The sequence below is a fragment of the Melanostigma gelatinosum genome (genome assembly GCF_949748355.1).
Source record: "Melanostigma gelatinosum genome assembly, chromosome: 1".
Classification (NCBI taxonomy): Eukaryota; Metazoa; Chordata; class Actinopteri; order Perciformes; family Zoarcidae; genus Melanostigma; species Melanostigma gelatinosum.
The window spans coordinates 4,388,844-4,414,955 of NC_136634.1; the positions used below are offsets into that span (position 1 = coordinate 4,388,844).

A 26,112-nucleotide genomic window follows, 5' to 3' on the forward strand; every position below is an offset into this window, starting at 1 on the left:
AGCAGCAGGAAGCACAGGGATATTTTTAACAAACCAATAAAGAGAATATCCAAAGATTCATCTTAACACACCTTGAATTTCATATAACGACGTAACAAATTACAAATGGGATTTACGTTCACAAGTAAATCGATTGACCTCTTGTGCTATTTCTTAAAAGTAACATTTGAGCATTTAAGCATTGTTCTCTGCAGGCCTGAGATTCTCGGTCAGGAAACTGACAAACTGAGACACACGACAGTGACCCACCCTTTGTGCTCCGCCTTCTGCACTTTGACCCACTGCTCCACCTGCTCCAGAGTGCTTCTCCTGTGCACCTGCTTGTCGGCGGGGGGCGTCTCCGCCGGGGCCCTCTGGTACGTCCCCGCTGCGATCCCGTTGGGCTCCAGGATGGGGCTGGGCGTGGACACGAGGCCGTTCCTCGTGCAGCCGCCGGAGGGCAGCGTGGAGGCGGATCGCGACGGTGCCCGGGACACGGGGGCCGAGGCCGACACGTGGTCAAACTGCGGGAGGGCCGAGGGTGCGGGGTTGGAGGGGAGGGAGGTGTGTGTGTCCATTTCCAGGGCAGTGCTTCCTGTGGGGTGCTCCAACACGGTGGTCGCCGGAGAGTCCTTGTGGCAGCTGCAGCGCTCGTCGGCGTCGCGGTGTATGGGCTCCAGGAGGACCTCGTGGACGATGGGTCTCATGGGGTCAGAGTCTGGGGACCTGTGGTGGTTCACGTGGTTCACCTGCGGGACAGCCTGCTGCTGCAACAAGTTAAATGTCTCGAACTTGTCGAATGGTCTGTTGAGAGACGACATTACATGAAAAGCCGGGATGAATGTTAGCCTTTTACACACTTTTGTTTCAATGGGAAGGAAAGGTGGAGAATACATCCGACACACCTGTGAGCTGGAGGAAGAGGAAACAACTGACGAAGCAGCAGACAGGAGAACAGAAACTAACATGACATGGGGAGGATTATGCTTATCCTCCTGTCTCCTACTTTAAATATTTGGATAAACCTGCACGTCACAAGCGAACCCGATGATAATGAACTACAGCTGACATTTGATTTATTTTACTCAAATCTCTCAAAGGACTTGGGGTTACACCATTTCAGTCATCTTAGTCTTAGTTCTGGTGCGCTGGACTGCATTTGAACTCGATGTCTGTCACATAAAAGAGAAACCTTTGACTCGTCCTGAACTTTAAGCACAGGACTGAATACGTCGCACAGACCGCTTTAAAGCGGGACAGCTGACGAGCAAAGTCTTGTAATTCAATGAACCAAACATCAAAGTCGGAAAATGAATTGAACAGGTGGCGTCGTGCTCCCTGCCAGCAGCTGGTATCTGAAGATATTTAATATAAATTAGCACTATGATGACGTTATATGGGGCTTCGAAGGCACCATCTTTTAGCTTACGTGCAGTGTCTTCCATCACTGTCTTGACAATGTATTTTCCATCTTGTAAAAGTAGCCAAACTCTTGAAAAAGAAGTGCAACATGCCAGCAAATAGTAATCCTACTTGTATAGTTTGTTCAATAGGAAAACGCAGAAACAGGAGGTGAGAAAGTGTTTTTAAAAACGTCCCAAGTGGAAGCTGTCTTCAGCCGCATTTCCTTCCCCGTCAGTCATTAACAACTGCTGTAGTCTCGTGGGAGTTCCCCTTCCAAAAAAAATAAAAAATAAAACGGAGCAGCACAAGCAGCGTGTGTCTGAGGCTGCCAGCGAATGATGGGATGCATTTCATCTGTGCCACCTCCCGACGTCAACATATGAATAATACATGGGGAAAGAGGTTGCTTGTTCAAAAAGAGCATTTCACAACTTCAGGATCTACTCCTTGAAAACAAGCAAACATCTCAAATGAATAACATGAAGACACTGCGCTACGTGCTGCAGCTGCGGGGCCGACACAGCGGAGTGGGGACAAGAGACAAACGAACGCCAACACTTACTAGGAAGTGTGCATCTGTGGGATTTAACAACTGCAGCCATCGCATACAGTGCATTAACAAGTCATGTCTCACAGCCGCTCAGGGCACGGGGATGACGTACGAGTATTTATCAACAAAGCAGCGTCGAATATTTTAAATAAGACAAAAGGAATTTGGGGGGTGAAGAGGATTATAAGGGAAAACAATTTGTTTAATTGCAGAAAATAAATAAATATTTACAAACAAGGCAACAAATAAGTGAATACATTGTCCCGAGAACTGCAAGATAAGTATAAACTATAATTAATGCCTCGCTGTTGTATGCCTCCGCCAACCAATCAACTTTCAGCTTCAATCCATGCCCGTCCAAAATGTCATCACTTCGTCACCATTAGACATTTGTGTGAAATTGCCGTAATTAGCATGTGAATTATTGAGCCAAGAACGTCTTTTGTGAGGTCTCGCTGACCTTTGACCTTTTGATCCTAATCAACCCATCCTTCAGTCCAAGTGGAGGATGTGTTCCATTAAACACAGGACGAAGGTCTAAAAGAAGAAGAAGTGCCAGTAAAGAGCCTCCTGCTTCATTAACAGGTGATCTCTGGGAAATGTAGTTCAAAAGCAGCACAGCACTGTACAACAGACTCGACACCAAAGATTGACGAATGGAAGTGTGTGTGTGTGTGTGTGTGTCTGTAATTACTGAATTACAGAACATGTGTACGTTCATGTATATGTGTGTTTTCAGTCAGGTGTAATCCAAATTAGGGATGGTACGTGAATAAACATTATTTTTGATCTATTTAAAAATACAAAACATGACTTAAGTTTTCATTTTAAGCAACGTAGGAATCAAAATACTGACAACAGACACAAGGGGGAGCTCATGGCGTGAGGTGGACAAATCAAAGTGTTGACAGTGGAAACGTAATGAAAAGATCTAGAACTTATTCCATTTTTTTCAAGTGTTAAGTGACTGAATGTACTAAAGGATCATGCATGAGACATGCTGTGTGTGTGTGTGTGTGTGTGTGTGTGTGTGTGTGTGTGTGTGTGTGTGTGTGTGTGTGTGTGTGTGTGTGTCCCTACCTGACGAGTGTGTTGGTCTGGTTCTGCATCAGTGTGGCCTGGTTCATGGCCCTCAGCCAGGTGTTCATGTCCTCCTGGGTGTCGGCGCTGAAGTAATACGTCCGCATCCCAGTGTGCTCCGCCTGCGAGCCAATCACAGAGCTCTGCTTGTAAATGTACGAGCGCATACCAGTGTGGCTGGCCTGCAGGGAGAGAGAGAGAAGAGGCCGGGTCAAAGGCCAGCGGTGCGGAGAGATCAGCGGAGAGCTCCGGTTTCGGTCAACGAGACAGGGAGGTGTCATGCTGTCCAACAAAAGAAACGACATCAAGGGCCACATACGCATCGAGCAACACGGGGAGACAGAGGCAATGAAGGGAACCACACGGGGAAATACAGAAACAGAGACGCCAGCCAGTAACGACCAACAGAGCCACAGCTGTTGACCGATGGGAGGAGAACCTCTCCGGTACAATGGAGAAGTAGAACTGTGGAAAAGAAAGAGCCTCACGGTCTCCTCGCAAACCTGTTGTTTTTGCTGCTATTACAGCTCAGAAACCTACTAATAAAGGCTGAGCGTGTCGTGAATTCCAGAAGAATCATTCTGTGCTTCGCTGAACAGAAACATTTGCTGTGTGATGTTGCAGCACCACTTTACCTTCGCTACTACAGGTAATGCAAGAAGGCGAAAGGCTCTCTCTAAAAGCCAATGTTTGGTTTGTCCGTTCTGGGCCCGAACACGTGCACAATAGCACTTTATAAGAGACAAACTATTTCAATGTTGTGTTTACCACTTATTATCACGAATGCAGCTTTAGCTGACCATTTCTAGTCCTCACTTTCTCTTAACAATCATTTCCCTCATCTACCAGAGGGCCTTATATTCAGAAGGTTATTCTGTTTGTGTAGGCGGAGAGAGCAGCAACACCAGCGGTCGCACAGTTACTGCAGGAGAGCTTCTTCCCAGCCAAAACAAAACGAGAGCTGCTTTTTCTTTCTGACATAATCAACATGTTTCTGGCTGCACTGCGGTCTGGTCTCCTGAGACTCCCGTCAGTCGAGACGCTGCCGTCTCTGCTTTCTCCCACGATGGATTTCTGCCTTTAACTTCCTGCGGGTCCAGAGAGGAGACCTCGAGAGGCCGACACCTCGAGAGGCCGACACCAAGACGCTCACTGATAGTTCATACAGGCAGAACCTCTTGGTGCTAAAAATAGCTCAACATGATGTCACTGATATTATCATTGGCTGGCTATTGACCGGGAGAAGAAAGCACACCATCAAACAACAGAAGTGGCCAAGGAATTCCAGGAGCAGTGCATCACTAACAGCTGCCTAATTAAAAGTGATTGTATCCTCGATGGAGATGTCCTTGCAGTGAGAGTGGGGTTATTAGAGCCCCTTTTAAAGTGAGTTGCACTCCACCGAGCACGGCACAGGTCTTTAAATGTCCCACTTTTCTTCCTTCATTCAGTGTTTCGGGGGTTGGCATTGGAAGGCAAATGAGAGAGCCCGCTCAACAACAGATGCATGCAAATTAAAGTAATGAGACGCTACATCTTCCCCACCCTAATTCATTCACTGAATAATGAAAGGGGGATAATAAGTGTGCGAGGAGCGTTGTGGTGGGATCTACAGCGGCAGCAATAAGTTCACCGGGATTTCTTCATTTGGCTTTTTATATTGCGATGAAATGAGATGATTCCTCAGCAGTTTGGCTGCCTGTCTGCGGCGCGATGACAGTCGGCAACAAACGAAACACCCGTTCAATGTACTGTACACGCTAAACAAGTCTGTGAATAATGCAAACAAAGACCGTCGCCCCTGCTGTTCTATCTTTGTGACTATGAAGCCTGAATTAATCCCAGCACGCAGAGATGTACACAAACAAACGTAAATGCTCCCATTCCTGCATCCCCTCCAGGTTCCCCGGCGGCTTAATAGGTCGCCTGCCGTCTGAAAGAACTGCCGTCTGGCTGCTGATGTCAGTGGCTGCTGCTGAGCACCAATACAACGACTTACTGGAGACATATGTTCATTTTCATGTTCATTCTTGTATTCTGGGTTTCTACTAGTACATGTTTAAGTTATATAAAATAAACACTTTATGTTTCTACTGTCAGTTTCAACATCCTTGTATTCGCCCACTGACTGACTTGAGTGCCTGTGGTGGGTGGTATATTCTGACAGGAAGTCTTATTTCAACAACCTATTTAAAATGTAAAATGCTGTGCCTGCCAACCCTATTTTGTGGGTTGGCAAGAACTTCAGATACCAATGTATATGTGTGTGTGCACAAGCACTGAGAAGGTGAGTTTTATATGATGTGTACCCCTTTAAACTTTAAATCTCGAGTATCTACTTGATGCTGATCCCGGCACATATTTTAAGATCCGGGAGTTGCTTGCACAGCTCACTTGATTCGTCCAATTCCTAATAACCTTGTGCACTTTGGTAGTGGGCAGGGGTTGTTTAAGGTTACTCTCATGTGGTGATTGATGATAAAATGTTAAATTTAAATGAATGCAATTCCACTCAATCGACAAAGTGGTTCCTGTTTTTCAGAGCTAAAGTGGTTTATTTTCTACCAACTGAGCATCTTTAGTCCCTCCTTCCTCTCAACAACAATAATAATAATACATTTATTTTGTACAGCGCTTTGAAAAGGTACTCAAAGGCACTTTACATGGTAAAAACCAAACAATAAAAGCAACAACAATATAAACAAGGCAGACAGGTGACATTACAACAAACGCATACAGAACTCACATCACAGGTTTCAGGCAGATTTAAATCGATGGGTTTCATAAAACAGTAAATAACTTCCCTCATCTACCAGAGTGCGTTAGAAGTAGTTATATTCAGAAGGTTGTACTGTTCGGCAGAAACCTGGATCCTAATGAACTTCGTATGTTGTTTCCAATCGTGATCCAGGGCTCTGCAGCTTTGCATCCGAACCAAACGCGACAGCAGCTGATTACACTGATTACTTCATCCTCGACTGCTGTCTGATCAGTTCAATCGGCTGAAGCAATATTTGGTTGCTGCAGGTTTGACCACAACGCTACCCAGAGGACACAACAGATGTGGACCACACACAGGGCTCAGTCAGCCTGTCACTGTCAGGCATACAGATGGACAGGACACCGGCAGGGAAAACAGTTAGCAACCATTCATCTTGACAAAAAAAACGAATGGTGGATGTATCCCAAAAAAAAAACGCCCTAAATATCTTGGCGAGAGGAATAACAGCATCCTCAGGAAGCAGCTGTCACAACACGGCTGTTCGCTCACCATCAGCATCCTGACAGACGGCCTCTTACGGCTGCAATGGGACAGGCTTCTTGATGAGAGACGGAGGACTGCGCCGCTCGTCAGATGTTTAGGCATGTGCAGAGATATTGGCATGCAAGTGCAGTGAACACACACAAACACACACACACACACACACAGTGCAGAGACACACACTTGTACTGCATTATGTTGAACTGAAATTCAAACCCTTATTTGAATCACAGAAACTTTAATCAAAGAGTATCTCGAATCTTTACCCTAATTCTAAATCCTATTCACATGGTGCTTTTGGACAAAAACGTCTTCAAGTTGCTGATAATAACTCAACTTTCTCATTCCCAAGTTTGTACATCGTCCACTCCTTTCCTCACCTCCTCTCCTCGCGTCCTAGTCCCGCCCACAGGAGACGAGGAAGAGTCGCAGGGAGAGAGGAGGCGAGGCGACAGGCATTTAACAGGCATTTAATTGAGATTATTCCAGCTGTGTGTCACGCCCCTTTTATATGTGCAGTCTACCGCAAAGTCTACACCGATGTATCCTCCGCTTACAGCTCCCCGGCAGGCTAGTTCATAGGGCCCTTAACAGTTGTTTCGATTATTATCAGGAGTTAATCACATGCGCGCTGATATTTTCAGCTAAAGTGGCCCTCATCATGTGTGTGGAGCCTCTATGCTAAACGCTGATGTACGTCCTCTCGTGACTGGTGGTCAGCCACGACCGATAGTTTGTTTAATGGGTCGACCTCGACCACACAACCTCCACCAGACCAAACACACATTTAAAAGCTCTGTCGATGTCCATCTCATAACACCAGCCTCCTTTTATCCCTATTGTAGTTACATCAGACACACACACACACACACAATAGCGACAAAATCCAACACGCACCACCGGCGGTCCAAAATAACAACGAGAGCCTCTGCCTCCTTTTAGCAGGAATGCTGAGTGGGTCATTGAGCTCCGAGTGCGTGACCGATACACCTACACACTGAATGCATACGCAGCGAAGCCTCTTTTTTCCCTTTGTGGACTGTGACTGTGTGGGAGTTCTAAGGGTCTTCCTGATCATTTGTTTTCTCCACTGTATTGTTTAACCACACTTTATGGAAAAATATAAGAACTCCCTCTCGCCAAATCTTTCTGCCCTGTATTTAACTAGCCGTCATGACTTCCTTCCTCTCCACCTATCGCTTCCTCTCTATTATTCGCCTTTAACTCTCCAGCCCTTATCACGTCCTTCCCTTTCTGTGGGCGCTCTCCTGCAGGCGCTCTTTTTCTGCACATTTAAGAATATCACTTACTTCCTGCACTTGGAGGGTCTTACAGTGTGGGCTCTTTTCCGGTGGACAGCTCCAGACACACACACACACACACACACACACACACTCAGTCTTTGTCAGGGTGCTATTTAAAGAGTCACTGTGCTCATGAAGATAAGCCTCGGCAGCCAGAGCACCACAAAGCTCCTGATAAGGTACGTTCTCCTACACTTATATCTGTAGAAACTGAATTTACAATAAAAATAATACAGACAGCAATTGCAAGTGGATGTCTCGGTTTAAAGTCAGTGTTACGACTCTGTTTGTTAAATAATCCTGTTAAGAAGCTCGAGTAGAACAGGCTTCTCTACTTCAAAGTTCCCTTAAGCAGCAGCCGCTTTGGGGGAAAAAAAAAATCGACCTTTTAGTGACTGTGTGGTTGCATAGCTTGCATCTACAGGGAAAAAACTCCCACCGTCATTTCTGGAAAAGTAGTGTGAAGTGGAAGTTTTTCCTCCATCAGTGAACTGCATGCCGGTACAGTAGATGTGACAGATGGAGGAGGCAGCAAGCGCAGCACAAAGATGAACGATAAGCCAAAGGACAAAGATTCATATTGAGAGAACAAGGATGGGGTGAGTGAGTGAGTGAGTGAGTGAGTGAGAGAGTGAGTGAGTGAGAGAGTGAGAGCGAGAGAGAGAAATTAAATCAGACAGAGAACACTGAAATAAAAAACACGACACAACCACGTCAGCCAAAAGGACGTTATTCTCAAAACATGCATCATAAAACCAACAGAGGAATATACAAGGCTGCTGTATATTCCGTCGTGTTTGGACCCAAAGCCACACCGACGGCGGACAACAAGGATATGTAACGTTCACATCTGGCAAAGTGAGAGCACGAGAGAGGTTAGAGTACCTATTTACGGGAGGACTGCCACTGGGCGACGCGACACACTCACGGGCACAGTCGGGCAGCCAACCAATGGGAACAAGAGAGGGAAGAGGATTCAGTGAATCGGGGAAGGGGGGGGGGGGGGTCGTCGAAGCTTGAAGATTTAACTCGAGGCGTCATGATGTGTGTAGGTCAACTTGGTACACAATGGGTGCAGCATTCACACAGCAAACCACCATCATATGATGCCCACCCCATTGGGATCGTAGAGGCGGTCCTGCTGGTGCTACAGACCTTCGTTTAGCAGCATTTCACATCTTAAACAGGAGTTTGTTTGAACCTGCAGTAGAAACTTGGGTTTTGCTTCAGCTGAGTCTCATTTCTGGGCATCAGCAAGGGGCCTTTGGTTCAGCGTGTTCAAGTCGTCAATTACCGCCAGTGAGGAAAGGCCCACTTTGAATGCTGTGTGTTTACAAAAACACCAACTGACAAAATGCTGCACGTTTTAAACCTTTTAGGGAGTAACTTACCACCTGGCTGAAAAAACCATCGATGAGAAACTGGCTCCAATAGTTTGACATGTAGATTAGATTAGAAAATGTTCCTCCTGAACAAAGGAGTCAGGTCTTACTGCCTGCTTCTCCCGCTCCAATGTATCAGCTAAGACCAGCAAGACAGTGTCACGGCGCCACCTACCTTGGGTTAGAGCCGTTTTCCCCTCCGCTGTCCCAGTGCATGCTGGTGAGGGATGATTGTCACACACTGAACCCACTTCTGATCTCCATAACTCTGCCCATGTGACCTCCCTCTTGGGTAGCTCCCACTTCGTCCTGGACCCCTGCGTTCCTAGCTCAACTGCTTTAGATGGCCTTGATTCTACCCGTCCCGCGTGTTATCTTTCTCCCACTACATACACCGAGCCGAGGCGTTCCCCTCCTGCCGTTGACGTCGAACAGCTTCAGAGAGCTTGTTGCCTGGTTTATGTCTCTGAATGTTTGCCACCTTCTACCGCTGATAACGGAATCTCTGGCTGATCTGATCTCATGGCGAGACCCACAGGGGGAGAGCTTAGTTTAATGTCAGACTGTCTCTGTAAGTGCTGGTAAGTTTTCAGATTTGAATCCACACGAAGTCAACACTTAATCCAAAGACCTTTAAGCAGTGAGGAGGTCGTGGATCTGTGGTTTGCTCAAGGATCAGGAAACATTGACGCTGCAGCTATCAAACTGTGACCTTTTGTTCTCAAGGCTTTTCTTGAACTACTAAGCAAACATGTCGCTTCATGTCATGAACCAAAAGCGTTAAATTAAACTTGATGACTCACTGTCCACTCAGAGTTGAAGCCTATTTGCACATGAGGGCAAACACTCAGTTGTGGTCGTTGTCCATTAGGTCGGCCTCTTAACTTCACACGTGTCGGGCTCGACTCAAGCTCGACTGCCTCAGGGAACGGAGAAGCTTCATTCCATTCCAGAGGAGCCGGTCTGTCTCAATAAAGACACTGACAGACATGCAGTGGTAACATGGCTACAACAGGTGGCCGAGGGCTGGCTGGGCAGTTAGGCTCATGTCTGTATGAAGAGCTGTTTTATTCACCGCCAGTTAGAAATCATTTCTGTTGTTTCCGTGTTTTTGTCATAATTGCCACATCAATTAGGTGACTGCTGAAAAAGCAATGGTTTAAAAACTTCTACACATTTTGAATGAGAAGGAATGATTTAAAAAAAAAAAAGTAATTCAACGTAAATGAACCGACTTCAAGATAAATTTTCGGCAAACAAACAACCTTGTCATTGCTGTGAGTTATAACAGGCTGATAAACAAGTGTTCTCAACGGCACACAAAGGTTTGTTCAACAATAAATGAATGCACAATGTGAAGTTATACAACTCATAAATGACGCTGGACAGGATAGGGAGGAAAGTTGCGTGCCACCAAACCGCCGGTCGACACAGAGTGCAACAGGTGTTACGGTAGCGTTGTGTTGTAAAGAGGCTGCAGGTTATCGTTGAAAAGGTATGTGTATTACATCTGATCAACGCATTCTAGCACTGAAGTTTGACTGTGCTGCAAACTGTTTCGTTTTTTAAATCCAAAAAGCAGAAATGCAAACAAACAAAAAAAAGAACAATCCCATCAGAAAGTGATTGAAAGATGCGAGTCAGCAGAGAGTAGTCTGTAGAACAAAGAGAGGCGTACCTTGAAGGCATACTTGCGGCTGATGTGGTCCTCAGGTCCCACGGGTGAAATGATATAGCTGGGCAGAGGAATACTGCCGAGGACCGATTCCTCTCTGCTGTCTGGAGAGAGAGAGGGTGGGAGGAACGGGGGAGAGAGAGGAAGGGAGTAGATAAACAGGGTGAGGAAGGTGAGAAGAGGAGCGAAGGAGATATGGGGGAGAGGAAAGAGCCAGAGATTAAATATCAGTCATCACCCACTAATTTCATCACTGCCTGCCACCAGTATCACAACACTCACATAAACACACTTGTATGCCGTCACTCATGCCCGCGCTGTCGTGCCAAACAGTAAATGATCATTCCGGTATCCCAGCGTCACAGAGTTAACGCTGGCCTGGTCCAACTGGCAGCCAGCCGCCATTCCTCTGTGGCTGACCCATGCAGAGATCACGCTGAGATCACACACACACACACACACACACACACACACACACTTTTGTCCTTCTATCTTTGTAAGGACCCTCACTGACATAATGCAGTCCTCAAACTTTTTACCTTTCACCTGGACCTAAACTCCGAACAGTCAAGCAGCCCTTTGAAGCAGCGAGGGCTGTTAAAATGTCCTCACTTTCCAAAAAACATCCTTCCTCTCAAATTCAAAACAGGTCCTCTACCAACACAAGTGTGCCACCAGAATGTGTCCCAAGGTAATGAGTTCACACATCTGTAAATATCTTGGGCATTTGTTTTCAACGGAACATTGTGACAGCCCGCTAGAATGTGTGCGTGTGTGTGTGTGTGTGTGTGTGTGTGTGGTGTTTGCCTGAGGGGTGGATAAGGCAGCACTGTGGATTAAAGGGGTAATTGTTTAAAAATAATTCAAGGACCTTTGGAGGAGACGTTCCCTAAATGGCGGGCGGGGCGGTGAGGTGTTTTTTATCTGCTTTGCTCAGTCCGTCTCCCTCACACGTACAAACACACTGAGCAGACCAGACCGTGACGAGTGAAGTCAGATAGCGTCCAAAGAGCACATGAATGGCAGTATTTTGTCACTCTATTCCGTCCCCGGTTCAAGGTTTTTTTCTTATATGACTTGAGGGACTGAGGATAAAGGTTGTGTGCGCTGTACAGGGCTGTAATGGAGATAAGGAGAAACCAGTGAGCTATCCACACACTTATAAATACTGATATTATGTGTCTAATGGACAGTCCCCCTCCTTTAACCTATTTCCAAAAGCAAACTCTGTAAAAAAACAAAACAATATATATATATATATATATATATATATATATATATATATATATTGTATGGATTTTTCATATTTCAGTTAGGGCTGCAATTAACAAACATTTAAATTATTGATTAATCTGCAGATTTAATTAAGCGTTTTGTCTGTGAGATCATGAAAAATGCCCGTTGCCCATTGTGGCATCTTTAAATTCATGTTTTATCTGAATTGAACAAGAAAAAAAGAGGATCCTCACATTTTAGACGCTGAAATCAGAGAATGTGAGACTTTCCAACTTGAAAGATGACTGAAACAATAAAATGAAAGATTTTCTAATCTTTGTCTGTGAGCCACTGCGACCACGACAGGACCTTGAGCATGCAGCCACTAATGAGCACCGACAATATTGTGCATCAGCATGTGAGATTAGCCGTGGAGAGACACAGAGACGCACACAGGCGAGCGCACACACACACACAACCGATATCATTATCTCCTGCAGAGACAATAAAATACCATGTGCAAGTTTTTAAATCTTAAAATGTAAACACTGCTACAAGAACCACAGTTTTTCAGAAAAAAATGATAGACATGACCTCTCCAGCCCTGATGGCAACCATCAAACAAATAAAGGTCATTAAAAAACAAAGACAGCAATGGGAGGTTAGGCTGTTTGTGTAACAACAAGGGTTTAGCAAGGGATGCTGGAGACAGATCAAGTGTTTTCATGTCAAGAGGAGAGAACCTTTGAACTGAGAGGGAAAGACGGAGAAGAGAATTTCATCGGTGGAAGCGGAGCGGCAGAGGAGTTTGGTTGAGAATATGGAGATGAAAAAGGAAGGCTTGGAGAGGCAGATAAAGACAGCCAGGGTGAGGGAGGGATGGTGATGCAGCTCAGTGTGCATCCAAATCTTCCCATGGTGTTTGAGCTATAATTCACTCAGAAAGATCAGATTAATGCCCGCGCAAATTCAATCACTGGCTCCTTCGTCAGCTGCAGTTCACTTCAAACCCAGCACCATCAGAATCCAATCAAACGTTTGAACTTCGGCCAAACCTTTTTTTTTTTATTGAAACCGTTCATATTTCCAATACAGACATATATTTTATTCCTCTCGAGGAGACGGAGACATGAAACTGAACCGTCTTTTTCTGGGGTGGCAGCAAAACGCTTCCGTATTTTAGACAGATGTGTTATAAACTGTAGGATTACTCGACAGTGAATTCCACTTTTATGGGAGCGAACTGCCATAAAAATGGTAAAAAAAAAAAGGTTTTTCAAACAACACCAGTGAGACACCGGCAGAATAGAAATCCAGTCCAATACAAAAGACATTCAATCGATAGACACGTGAAGCTTATGACTGATGGTTTTGTTGAGATTTTCTAAAGTGTCAATTCAATGCTGTGGTGGTTTTAAAAGCAGTGGAGGTGTTTGTCTATTCATTGTAAAGGTGTTATCTTTACCTTCGCTGAATGTATGATTGTTGGGGGGGTGGACCAGGTAGTAAGTGTGAATTTCAACCATTTCCTCCACGTGTACGACAGAACCGTCTCCTTGAACAAGGACTCACCTTTGTAGTAGAACAGACAGAAATCAGCCAAGACGAACCACTTCCTCTTCCAAAGACGCATCCCAGAGCTGTCCTGCAGAGAGGAGGAGACGTAAAGAGTGTAAGTAATGAGTGAATGAATCACGAGACACAAAGTAGCACAAGATTGGAGGAGATAACGAGAAAGACGATTGGAGATTTTTTTCCGAGATGGAAAAAGAGCGGCGAGGGGCAGCGGACACAGGAGAACAAGCGAGGAGGATAGGCGCAGAGATAGAAAAGAGAGAAGAAGAATGAGAGGGAGGAAAGGAGGGATCATTTGTCCTCGTCCACTGGCTCGCTGGGCTTGTCACGGCTGCTTTACCGCCCGCTTCGTCTTTTATGTTCGCTGTCTGAAAATGGTGCCATTTGAAGAGAGGAGATCCAGAGGGATCACAGATACATGCATCTTCTTTGAAAGTGTGTCTGGTCTTGTTAGTGTGTGTATAGCCTGTGACAGCATACGTGTACATTCATGTGCATGTGCGTGTTCCTGCCAGTGTTTTTTCTAATTAAAAGCTAATTGCAAAATTAGACTGTATGTGCAAACGGCTGTGCATTCAGTTGTGTGTGCATTGCTGCCTGTGTGTCTTTGTGTGTGCGTGCCTCCGCGTGTGGTCATTAAAGTATAATTGCTTCGCGGTAATATCACTCACTGTTTGTCTTGTACCGACGCCAAGCGTTTCCCAGCGGGACGATGCCAACTACAGATATTTTAAGCACAACTTCAAATACTCAGAGTCTCTCCAGTAATAGCCTGTCTGTGATCAACAGCAGGTGCTCTATATTGCCAACGCAAAAGGCATAAATCAAGAAAAAAGAGAAGTAGGCCAATGGAGGAAATGTGGAAGGCTGAAGCCGGAACTCAAGCTTGTAGTGTCTTAAAGAGACGGATATCGCAAGACTGAATTAGCAAATAGACCGAAAATATTCTATGTAAGACAGTATTTCAATGAGGGTGTTCATGCAGGTCGTTTAAAGAACTATCTTATTCATTTTAATGCTATGAAGTACAGCTTGAAGTACCGCTTGTATATTTACCGTCCAGTAAATATACTGAATGTCACGGTGCAAGCCCAGGCGTTAGAATGAGTGTGTTTCAGTGTGTGTGTGTGTGTGTGTGTGTGCGTGTCCTGACCTGTTTGTACAGCCATCCTCGCACCACCACAGGAACGTTGGGATTCCTTTTGATGGCCTGCTCTCTCTTCCCAAAGTTGTGCACCTTCCCACCGGACCGGGAGCCCTGAAACCCACCCGGACAAATAAAGAACGCTTTCACGAGGTGTAAGAAGACGCGATCGAAGCCCTTAACGAATGCATATGTGCAGGTGACCGGGAGATGATCCGTTTGTTACTCATCAATCAGCTGTTGTGTTGAATTGCCAGCTTGACCAAACATTTGTTCAGATATTTTTTTTTAAACATCTAATTTGCTCAGTGGCAAAGCTGTGCGGCTGCAGTAATTGTTGCACGTCAACGTTAGCATTTGCAGAGCTATATTAGCTTGGTTAATTAACAGCAATATATTATATGATTATATATTTATCCTCCGCAGCGGAACTGTTGCCAAAAGGGCCAAAAGTGCGACAGATCTGTGTGTCACAGTGACTTATATTTAGAAACAGGCAGTCTGCAGCTCATCAGACCGCTCACTCTGACTAAGCACATTACGGAATGGGCCTTCACATAGACCATGATTATCCTTTTTTTCTTCTCCTGGAATCTTTTTCTGCCCCAGTTGTTTCGTAATTACAGCCATTATTTGAGTGCAGACACTTTTCCACCAGGCCTCCACGAGAGCACCAGTCAGGGTTGTCATGACATTAGTCCGAAATTGTTCAAAGCCTCTGCAGACATATCAGGTGGGAGGTTAGAAAAGTGGGCTTGTGACCTGCAGGTCGCTGGTTCGACCGTCTGGCCGGCGAACCTGAGCGGCTCCCATCAAAGAGGCCGGGGCAATAAGTCTTTCAATCTCAGCAGTGACAGACTGCGGCTGCTTTGAGCAGCATCCAGAAGTGAACGCATCCAAGTGTGTGCGATACTGATGAGGCCACTTTTCCTGCATAGAGAAGTCCCCAAAATAGCCAGTCTATGTAAATCGTCCTAAAACACTGAATATCTGCATCCGTGCGTTGCAGAACTCCGGTGTCCTACAAAATGTCTGTGAATTGTGTATGACTTGTCTGTGTATAAAGCAGAATAAAAGTGATTTAGTGAATGCATCATAAGCACAATATAAACTGAATTAATAAGGACTTATAGAAGAAGAAGGTCAACTAAAGGCCCCTCTGCAGAATATTTCCTAACAATGGAGTTGTTGCCTTAAAGGTCTCCCTGAGCAGAGACTTAAGTCGCTCTCGCTCTGTGTGTTGTAATCCAAGATTCTCTGCGCTTTGTTTACGTTATTGTATACCGTATACCACTTGGGCTGTGCATCTTCTATCGTACGGTAGATCTATAGCACTCCAATAATAGCTCAAACTGTAACTTCATAAGGTTAAGGCGGCGCGTTTGTATTTTTAAACAGAGTGTCAATACTTTCGGTGCTTCTGGTTATTTGTAGCCTACAGCATCACTCTATGAAATATTATAGGACGCCTACAGTCCAGAATTAACATCAGCCAGACAGACAGGGTGTGAGCGCTTCATTCAGGTTTTAGGAGCAGTGCCCCGGTCAGGATAGGATTCCGTTTCACTGTTGTGACATCCCTTGTCACTGATTTGATAATTAGGAATAAATCAGAGAAAACCTGTGCAGACAAAAAAAAACATGCAAACTTCACAGAGAAAGGAGCTTAATTGGATCATTAAAAAAAAGTTCTGAGCTTGGACAGATAGGTACACACAGTTAAGCTTCAACTTCTCTGCGGAAAACTGTTGAATTCAACAGGTAAAGAGTTCCAGATGGCACAATGGAGCTGGAAATACAACATCTGAATTCCGGGAAACCAATTTATTGATCTCTTGACCCACTCAATTGACTACAATATCCCCCCTGACTAGTGACAATCACATTCCTGCCACTAAGTCTGTAACAATTACTTTTGTTATCGAATACTCTTCTGATTATCTTTGTGGATTAAAGGCCTTGAAACGGTCAGTCAATACAAAACTAGGGGTGGGGGGGGGGAAATCGATACAGCATAGTATCGCGATATTTTGTAATAAATTGCAATATATATTATCACAATACTCAGAATATCGCAGTATCGCGAAAGTATCGCGATATATCGAAGTATCACGATAATATCGTATCGCGAGATCTCTGGCGATTCCCACCGCTATACAAAACCAGGTGAAATCTCATCGTAAGCAACTATCTGAACAGTTTAACTTAACCTCCAGCTGGAGTCTATAAGCAGTGTTTGTCTCTTTAGTACTTTTTACTGTTGCAGCCCTTTAAGATACAATTCAGGCACTGGCGTCAATTTGTCTTCCGTTACACACATTGAAGATATGCATGGATGCTGGTTGTCTCTCTCTGTCTCTCAGCTAACCATGAAATTCTTTCATCATTGTTGTGTTTGTGTGTGCGTGGCTGTTGTATAAGCCAGCAAACACTTATACACTGTGCATGTATTCATGAAATCTCGTTACGCCATCCTCTATTCTGAAACCTCAGAAGAAATACGACTCCCCAAGGCTGTGCAAACACACACACACACAAATACCCTGCCACCTCGGTCACTCCGTTATTATAATTTAAGATTGAGTGTGACGGCTGCATGAGTGTGTTTATGGACTGGAAGCAGCACTGGGGAGGCATCCACGGCTGGAACACAGCAAACCCACTCATGTGGGGGAACTAGAGGGAGGCTGGTTGGCCAAGCACGATGCAAAGATGCAGAGCGGCTCCAGTGCTGTCACATCGGAGTCCCGCATCTGCAAATATACAGAATGCGTATGTCCGTGCATGTTTGATGCGTTTGTCTCTGCCTGTGCGTGTGTGTGTGTGTGCGTGTGTGTGTGAGATGCGGTGGTCTATTTTTAGACCGGGGGTGATTCTGTGGAAAAGGCTGTGGTCCCTGCTGGAAAGTAGCTCTCAGTGTTGGAGGTGAGCGACTCGGGGTGCAGAGCAGCTATTTGTTACATTAATGACACACGATCAGACAACCTAAAAGCCTGGAGAGACGAGCCAAAAACCTGGAGGCTGTAGGTTCAAATCCCTAGCCAGACGAGAATGATCTGGGAGGCTGAGGTAATTAAACAAGAGCAGCACTTTACCCTCCCTTTAGAAATCAGTTTGAGGTATATTTACACTAGATACCTAATCTCAATCTGTTCAAGTCGATCTAATCAGTCGTTCACAGCGTCTCAGTGTAATGGACCACGGCAGCTCTCAAGAGTCATTCTGGGTTACTGTTAGTGCTGAAACGATTAGTCAATTGTGTTTCGACATTGTTTATATTTACATATATTTACATATATTTTACAGACTAAACACTTGTAAACTACAATTAACGCTTCACGGTTGTATGCCTTCGCCAACCAGTCAAGTTGCAGTCTACAACCAAAACGTCATCGCGTCATCGTTTTATCGTTTCATGAGACATGTGGGGGAAATCGTCAAACTTAGCAGATCAATTCTTGAGTTATGGCCCAAAACGTGTTTTGTGAGCGGACGGTGATTTAGACATTTGAACACCAATTTCTAATCAGTTCATTCTTGAAGTGAGTTGAAGTGGACGTTTGCGCCACATTTAAAGACGTTCTCTCTGAGATAATGCTTTCACAAGAATGGGTCGTACTGAAGGTCGCAATGATCTTGACCGTTGACCATTGTAAACAGTTCATCCTTGAGTCCAGGTGGACGTTCCTGCCAAATCTGAAGGAATTCCCTCGAGGCGTTCCTGAGATATCTCGTTCACGGGAACGGACAACTGAAAACATAATGCCTCCCGTCACGGCTGTCTCCGGCAAGGACGCATAAAATGGAGAGATAAATCAGTTCAGAAGAGAACTTGCAGACCTGGTATTTCTCATCTGGTAGATGTTGAGATATTTCACTGTCTATCTGCCGGTGATAGATTTAACAATAGATAATTGGCATTCATCCTGTGGGCATCATGAAGGTCTGTAGCAAAACCCAAGGCAATAGATCCAGCAGCTGTTGAGATATTTGACAAATGTCAACCAGACAAAAGGAAAAGTGAAGGATTCAACAAAGTCAGATGTTTTCATCCTCTCTTGATCGTGAAGGTTTCCGATAGTTGTTGAGATATTTCAGTCGGCACTAAAGGGATGGACCAATTCAATGGCCAACATTTCCAGCCTGAGGACCAGGCCACTAGTTTGGCTTCAAACTATTGAATTAAAGAGATTAAAGGTTGGGGTCAGGAACAAAGACGAATATGCCTTAAGCAGTGGATTTCCAAATGTGAGCTGCTCAGAACAAATCGTCTCCTCCTGTTGATCTCCACCGGTTTCCCACTGAACTGTGCGATCATAAAGCTTGATGTTGGTGGGAAAGCTTGCATGCTCATTAAACTGAAAACAAAAGTAAAACCAGAATATCACAAACCCCCAAGTCACCTCCATTTACAGTCAAATGACTGATGAAGGCCATTAATGCATGAGGAGGAAGGAGTGTTACCTTAATGGCAGTAGTTGAGGGGGAGTGTCAGTCACTCTTTTTCAAATTTAATTTATTCCAGTTACCACAGGAACTCAAATGGTGGACCGTTAAGTGACAAACCAATCCTTCAACCTATCGCAGTCCAACGGCGCATTGGGCTAATCTTTAATGGTGGAATGTGCTGGTTATTTAAAAAACAAATACTGAGGCGGGGAACTGACGAGGCACATGAAGCTTCATGAATTCATAACGGTCAACTGAGAAACATCAGGGACTCCTAAATGATATTGACTTTGATAAATCCCAAAGACGTTATGCAGACTGGCTATGAACACAACATCCCTGAATATGCATCGACACAGAACACAAGTGCTCAAAGGAGAATTCTGACACAAAACTCTCGGGAAAAATGGGATGATTTCTGTCTCGGCGCGCCCTCTGTTTAGTCAGAACAGAAAGACGGGGGGGGGGACATGAAAGACTCATCTTTCCTCTGTTAAGAGTTTTTCTTGTCAGAATGAGGCTTCTGTACTATTCCCCGGCTGTTTCGGTGGAAGGGGTGATGAGCCAGAGCACCTGGGAGGGCCTCAGGCCAGGAAAACACCCGCGTGGAAATGGCGACAGGCCGTCATGATAGATGTCCCGTCATCTCGGCACCGCACCCGACGATACATGTTCAATCTTAGTCCTGCGGCACCTGTTGATGGGGCGGGATGAGATTTCACGCCACTGTGGAGCTGTGCATGTGTGACTGAGTGAAAGGCAGTGTGGGATATAGACTGAGAGAAAATAAAGAGTGGCAGGGTGAAGGAGTGAGCCAAAAAATAAAAAAAGGACGTAAATGAACAACCAAGACAGAAAGAGACTTTCCAATTCCTACCGAGGGAACTTTATGTTGCACCAAAACCAGATCGTAAAGAATCTTTGAGATCTGCATTTGGAAGCTCAAATTGGGATTCCTCAGCATCGGCTTATGCAAAACCGCTTTGACCAATTTCATAATTTTGGTGCCAACAGCACATTTCCTGAGCCAATGACAGCATGAAGCACAACCAGACACAAATGTAATTGTCTTGTTCTGTTGTTACTCTTTCCGGCATCCCTGTCAGTGGATATTGGGATGTGCGTGGGTTGTATTCTAGAGCAGATATGAGCAGAGACATGAAGCAAATCTGACATGAGCATATATACGGATACAGTACAAGGCCAGAGAAAAGCAAAAGAGAGGCACAGAGATTTAACATTTTCTCATCTAAAGACAACAAAAGAAACAAACATCTACATATATGTTTCTGGAACAAAAGTGCTCGCCATTTTGCAAACGCTAGCTATGCTAGCAGCCAAAAACATCTATGATTCATCGTCCATTTCATAATCTAAATGAAGAACATTTGTTTCGGTGGCCTTTCTTAAATGAGCAGGGGAGAATTTGACTATATTCTATTTATCCAATCCACTTGGCTTTGCGACAATAACACCACTTGGAAACCACTTTTATTTCTTATTTCTTATTTATTTTTAGTGTTTCAATGACTGTTTTTAATGGTTCAATGAATGTTAATTGTTTTTAAATCTCCTTTTATTTTGCCTTATGTTTTGATGCTTTTAATGGTTTTATGTGAAGCACTTTGAATTACCTTGTTGTTGAAATGTGCTATACAAATAAACTTGCCTTGCCTACTGATGGAGATGGAGTCCAATAGTTACTATGATGTTGCAGTGACAAGTTGTCAGTTGTTAAGTGTCTGGAAAAGATGAACCGTCTAAAACAATGCAGTCTGAAAGGTAGGAGTCAGTTGTAATTACATCACGTCTACCTGCCTGGATCTGAATCCTGTTTTCATCAACCCTCCACCTCTCCCTCATGTTGTCATTCCTGCAGGCCTCACATGGATCTTGGTCAACCACGAAAGACCTCTGAACCCCCATTCATCATTATCGAACATCCATAACATCAGCTAAAAACTGCTGCCAGATCAGTGAGTGGCCATAAACAACAGCAATGGCTCTTGTTCTATAACTAGTCCTACTGCTACTACTGCTTTATTCATACATTATAGATCTCATCTGAACACAGGACACCAGGAGGAATCGTAGGAACATAATCACTTGTGATTAAATAAGAGCAAAATATAGAAATCAGTGTTCAAATGAATGCAGTCCTTTCAGAGTGCAAGTCACGTTTGTTTTATTATAGTGATGATGTGATGGAGTTCGCCAGCCTAAATGCCTCAGGCATGACTTTCCACAGTCCAGGGAGCCTGATGGCCAAAGTGCACCTGTCGGCTTTAGGACAGAGAGACTGTCGGAGTCTGAAGGGCTCCGGAGAAAGGACGCAGTGTTTAACATTTCTGACAACAGTCACATCAGGACGTTCGACTTCACCCATCAAAATAATGAATGTTAGCAAACAAGACCAGTGCTGAGCAGATTGCCTGCCGCGCAGGCGTCTACGCTTTGTGTATCCGTGGAGGAAGAAAAGGAGGAGGAAGCTGATCCACCACAGACAGAGCTACGCGTTCAGAAGTTCCCATAGCGGCCACTGGCGGACACATTTTAAAGGCAAGAAGTAAAAAAAAAGACAGGATTTATGTCACTTTTGACAACTGATTTGCTAAATTCCAAATTCAGAGCATATCTAAGATTGAGGGATTGCCTCCACATGGCTCTCAACATGGCGACGCTAACAGTATAAACTACTGACGTGCCGACAGAGCTAACAATGTTTACCTGAGGGTTGGAGGAGAGCGGCGGCCGTGAACCAACCAGTGGGGATAAGCTCGTGTGTCAACACATGTCAACAAAACAAGGAAAAGCTTACTTTCGCTTCATGTTTGTACAGAACAGCGGAAGCAAGTGGAGCCGTGGCGTCCATCTTTATACACGATGATACAGACAGTGATGTATCTTTTTTTCACGAGGAAAGTGTCGTCCATAATTAGCATGGTTGTCCTCAACATGCTATGACAAGATGTAAATATAACCACCGCAGAACAACACTGAACAACACACACAAACACACAGGCAGACCTTGGAGGTGGTGTCCACAGTGGAGGAGGTGACGGCAGTGGAGGCCTCACTGATGGTGGTGCTGGAGAGCTGCTCACCCGCGGGTTTGGACATCATGGAAGCACCCTGCGGCCTGGAGAAGAACACACAAACACAAGAGTTTTGACTGGGTTGATGAAATATTATGCAGCACTAAAGCAGGGTGTGGTGACTGATGTCTGCTATTACTCCACTTTATTGGACAGTCTATTATTTCAAAACAATTAGAGAGAGAGACGAGAGAGAGAGAGAGAGAAGAGAGAGAAAGAGAGAGAGAGAGAAAGAGAGAGAGAAAGAGAGAGAAAAAAAGAGAGAAAGAAAGCGAGAAAGAGAGAGAAAGAGAGAGAGAAAGAGAGAGAGAGAGAGAGAGAGAAAAAGAGAGAGAAAGAGAGAGAGAGAAAGAGAGAGAGAAAGAGAGATCCTTGTGGTCATTAAACTTTTTATCCTTTTGACTCCATACTAATGGTTTCTTGTAATTTTGGTTATTACAATGTGTGAATTACAGTTTATTAACATCAGCACGTACTTCATAAATGACCCGAGTAAAATAACGAATAATGTCAAATTAATAAGACATGAAGGATGGAAGGAAGGATGGATGAGGTAAAGAGGTAAAGACAATCTGGATCGAAAATGTTTCTGAAGATACTCGAGGCTATGGACAGGTGTGTGTGTGTGTGTGTGTGTGTGTGTGTGTGTGTGTGTGTGTGTGTGTGTGTGTGTGTGTGTGTGTGTGTGTGTGTGTGTGAGTGTGAGACAGCCAACAAGTGACACCGAGCCGGTTGAATGACCTGAAGACAGGATGTCCTAAATTTTCTCCCTCTCTCAACCCCACACACCTTGGTGGGCAATAAATAAAGTCCCTCCTCTGAACAGTGTGTGTGTGTGTGTGTGTGTGTGTGTGTGTGTGTGTGTGTGTGTGTGTGTGTGTGTGTGTGTGTGTGTGTGTGTGTGTGTGTGTGTGTGTGTGTGTGTGTGTGTGTGTGTGTGTGTGTGTGTGTGTGCGTGCGTGTGTGTACAAATCTATTTTCCTTTCGTCCCCTCAGGTTTACCTGACATGACCGTTTCACAACAGGAAGCTGATAAATAGACTAACACACCAGATCCCCAGCAGACAAGTCAAAGTGCACACAGCAGCAGACGGCGTGATGCAACTGTGGACTCCAAACGAGCAGCAGTCCTTCATCCCAATATAAGCGAGATAATACTTCTAAATATTGGTGTTGGATGTAATCTGCATTCTGTTTTTTTTATGATCTGAAGTGGAATCATTTGAATGCGTTATGCCTGTTAAGAGAGAGAAAGAGAAGATGTGGGGAATTAGAGGGGGGGGGGGGGGGTGAGTCCAACAGACCTACGTCATCTATGATAAAAAAGACTGAAGATGAATGGGTCGCTCCACAAAACACTATTCAGGGCTCAATAACGTGATAAATAAGTGATGTTCACAAGGACACCCAGACTACAGTGCAGTGCTTTAATGAATCATGCTCTTTCATAAAGAACTAGTGTAGGACGCTCCGTTAATCTTAGACCGCTTCTCATGCAAACATTGATCTATTTGCACAGCTCAAGGTGATATTACAACTAATTTTACATTTAAATATATTTACTAATCAAATAAAAAAGAGAAAATTCACTGATTTTCAACCTTATTTCCATCTTTCTGAGTTCAAGCTATACTGTGCTATACACCTATGCTCTGTGTCTGGGACCGAGGTGTGCTGGAGACCTTCAGGATATCAGGAGCCCAGTGGTCTGCCCAGTTTAACGGTCTGCCTCCGAAGAAGAAGGAGCGAGAGACGCCAACGAGCTGCTACAGCTGGGCAGCTGCTCAGCCGGCACAGCAGAGACATAAAAAGCGTGTGGCGTTGGCATATTTTCTCTTATTTTACGGCATATCTAACTCAGTGAAGTAAGGATTTATTAAGACCAAACCAGAGTTGCTGCTTGTTGCAAAAGTGGAAAAACAAAGAAAGAAGGTTTTGGTTTTTGATTTTGCTGCGTGTTTTACGAAGAGTTACAAAGGCTTTTATATCCTATTTCCAATATATTTTCCTTTTTTCTTTTTGTTTGATCAGCTTTATCGGAATAAGCCTAATTTTCCCTTCAACACATCTTCCTGTCTGCAGTCTCTGGCTCGGCTTATTTTTGTTTCACCACAATTTTCGCAAAAAAGAAGAACAGCAGCACTCACTCAAAAAATCATGTTCTTATCTCGCAGCGCTTTTGAAGGAGGGCTTTACCGGTTGCCAAGGACGGAGGTAGAGTACAGCACGAGGCTTTCAGCTCATTACCAAACTGCTGCACAGCTTCAACAACTCAGCAGTGTCGCTCATACTTGTTCTTCAGTAAAACACTGCATTCTACGGGCTTACCTTTTAGACTTTGGTTTGATTTAAATCACGAGGTGCAGTGTGTTCGGATAGCTTCAGCAGAAACTTACCAAAATCAACCACATTCTTTCCTGTAAAGTGGGTAAAAGCCTCCAGTCGTCGCCTGTCTCCAGTAAAAGAGTGTTTAAATTTCATTTTGATGTTTTGCTTTTTCAACAGTTGGTTTTTCATTTTTCATTTTTTGTCATTTGCAGCATCAGTTAATAACAATGAACATTAACATACTGCCCTTTGCTTGTATGATTTATAATGTGTACATTTAAAATGTCTGTAGATTTTTAATCCTAATTTTCCTTTTTTTTTGTTTAAACCTGAAAAACAAGCAACAACTTCTGAGTGGATGCTAGTGATGATCCAAATAAAGGCTAAATAATCGTGACGAATATGCTGCACTGATACCAGTTTACTGTGAATGAGACTTCAATGGTAATATATCGAAACGGTAAAAGAACATACTTCACGCACTGACTCGTGCATCTCTTTGCATGATGACAGCCCCGTTATTGCTGCTGCGTTGCCGCGGTGAGACGGATGAGACGTTCCTCGCTGGATGTTTTATTGTCGGCGGGCTGACACCAGGCGGAGCGTGTGTATAAATCTGTCTGATTAGTTTCAGAATGGAAAACGCTGGCAGTGTGATGCATTCTTCCGTCCAGGAATCCAACCTAATTACCTCGCACTATATTTCTCTCTGACACACACGCCTCTATCTTTTTCATATAAATCGATACATGTATCCGTCTGTCGGAGAACTGCTGTTTTAGTGACCCGTTATGCTCCAACTTTTCAATTATTCCTGGAATAAATGTCGAATATTGGTCTCCCTTAACGTGTTCTTACTCCGTCTTTGTCTCACTTTTATTTCGTGGTGAAGATTTAGTTTCACTGTTGCGGCCATCCTCCCTGTATTCCTCCCTTTCTCTCATCTCTGTCCTCCACATTACCGGCTGCACTGTGACACAGACACCAGTTTCAGTACATCAACAGCTTATATCTACAGACAATGTAAATCTCTGGAGTATGGTGTGGGTGGGTTGAGAGAGAGAGAGAGAGAGAGACATTAGCTCTTTTCTCATTCTGCCGTCAAGAGAATTTCATGCAAACTTTTGAAAGGTCAGGAACGATAAAATGTACATCAGATGCCTTTTCATCAAAGTCAAAAGTATTGACTGGAAAGATTTAAATAGAACTGATCGAAAAAAAAACCATTTACATCAGGGAAAGTCGTTATTTTTGATTGATTTTAATTGAATGGCATGGACAGGCACTTGGTTTTTTTTTGCAATGAAACTGAACGACTCCACTGACCGGTGTCTTTTCTTTGCGAAACGTCTTTCTTTAGTGTGTGTCGCTTTTGGGGCATGATATGGCACCATTTGCAAAGAAGCAGTTAAAAGGTAGACGTGACTGAAGAGCAAGAGAACGACAAGAGTGCCATTCTGGTTGAAAGGAGGAGGAAATCAGCACAGAGAGGTAATTGAGCCTGAAATAGAAACGAGATAAAGTCGAAGCCGGAGCCTTTGATTTCTTCTCAGAAAGATTTTAAAAAAACAGACAAATTAGACGATTGCTCTGTATGCTGAGAAACACACAAGGCCTGCGTCTACTATCCATACAGGACACAGATTCTACCGGGAGTCTGTTATCTGATT

General features: G+C 44.3%; 1 protein-coding gene across 2 annotated transcripts in view; it reads right to left on the bottom strand.

Moving 5' to 3' along the window:
- Nucleotides 1-26,112, bottom strand: part of LOC306780003 (pleckstrin homology domain-containing family A member 7-like) — a 94,412-nt gene that overhangs the window by 16,786 nt on the left and 51,514 nt on the right. For both annotated transcript variants that reach the window (XM_079272160.1, XM_079272159.1), the window contains 6 exons: nucleotides 22,047-22,158; nucleotides 14,580-14,684; nucleotides 13,424-13,496; nucleotides 10,640-10,740; nucleotides 3,014-3,195; nucleotides 250-783 (listed from right to left, as the gene is read on the bottom strand). In XM_079272160.1, the coding sequence (XP_079128286.1) occupies nucleotides 250-783; nucleotides 3,014-3,195; nucleotides 10,640-10,740; nucleotides 13,424-13,496; nucleotides 14,580-14,684; nucleotides 22,047-22,158 (1,107 nt within the window). The remainder of the gene's footprint in view (nucleotides 1-249; nucleotides 784-3,013; nucleotides 3,196-10,639; nucleotides 10,741-13,423; nucleotides 13,497-14,579; nucleotides 14,685-22,046; nucleotides 22,159-26,112) is intronic.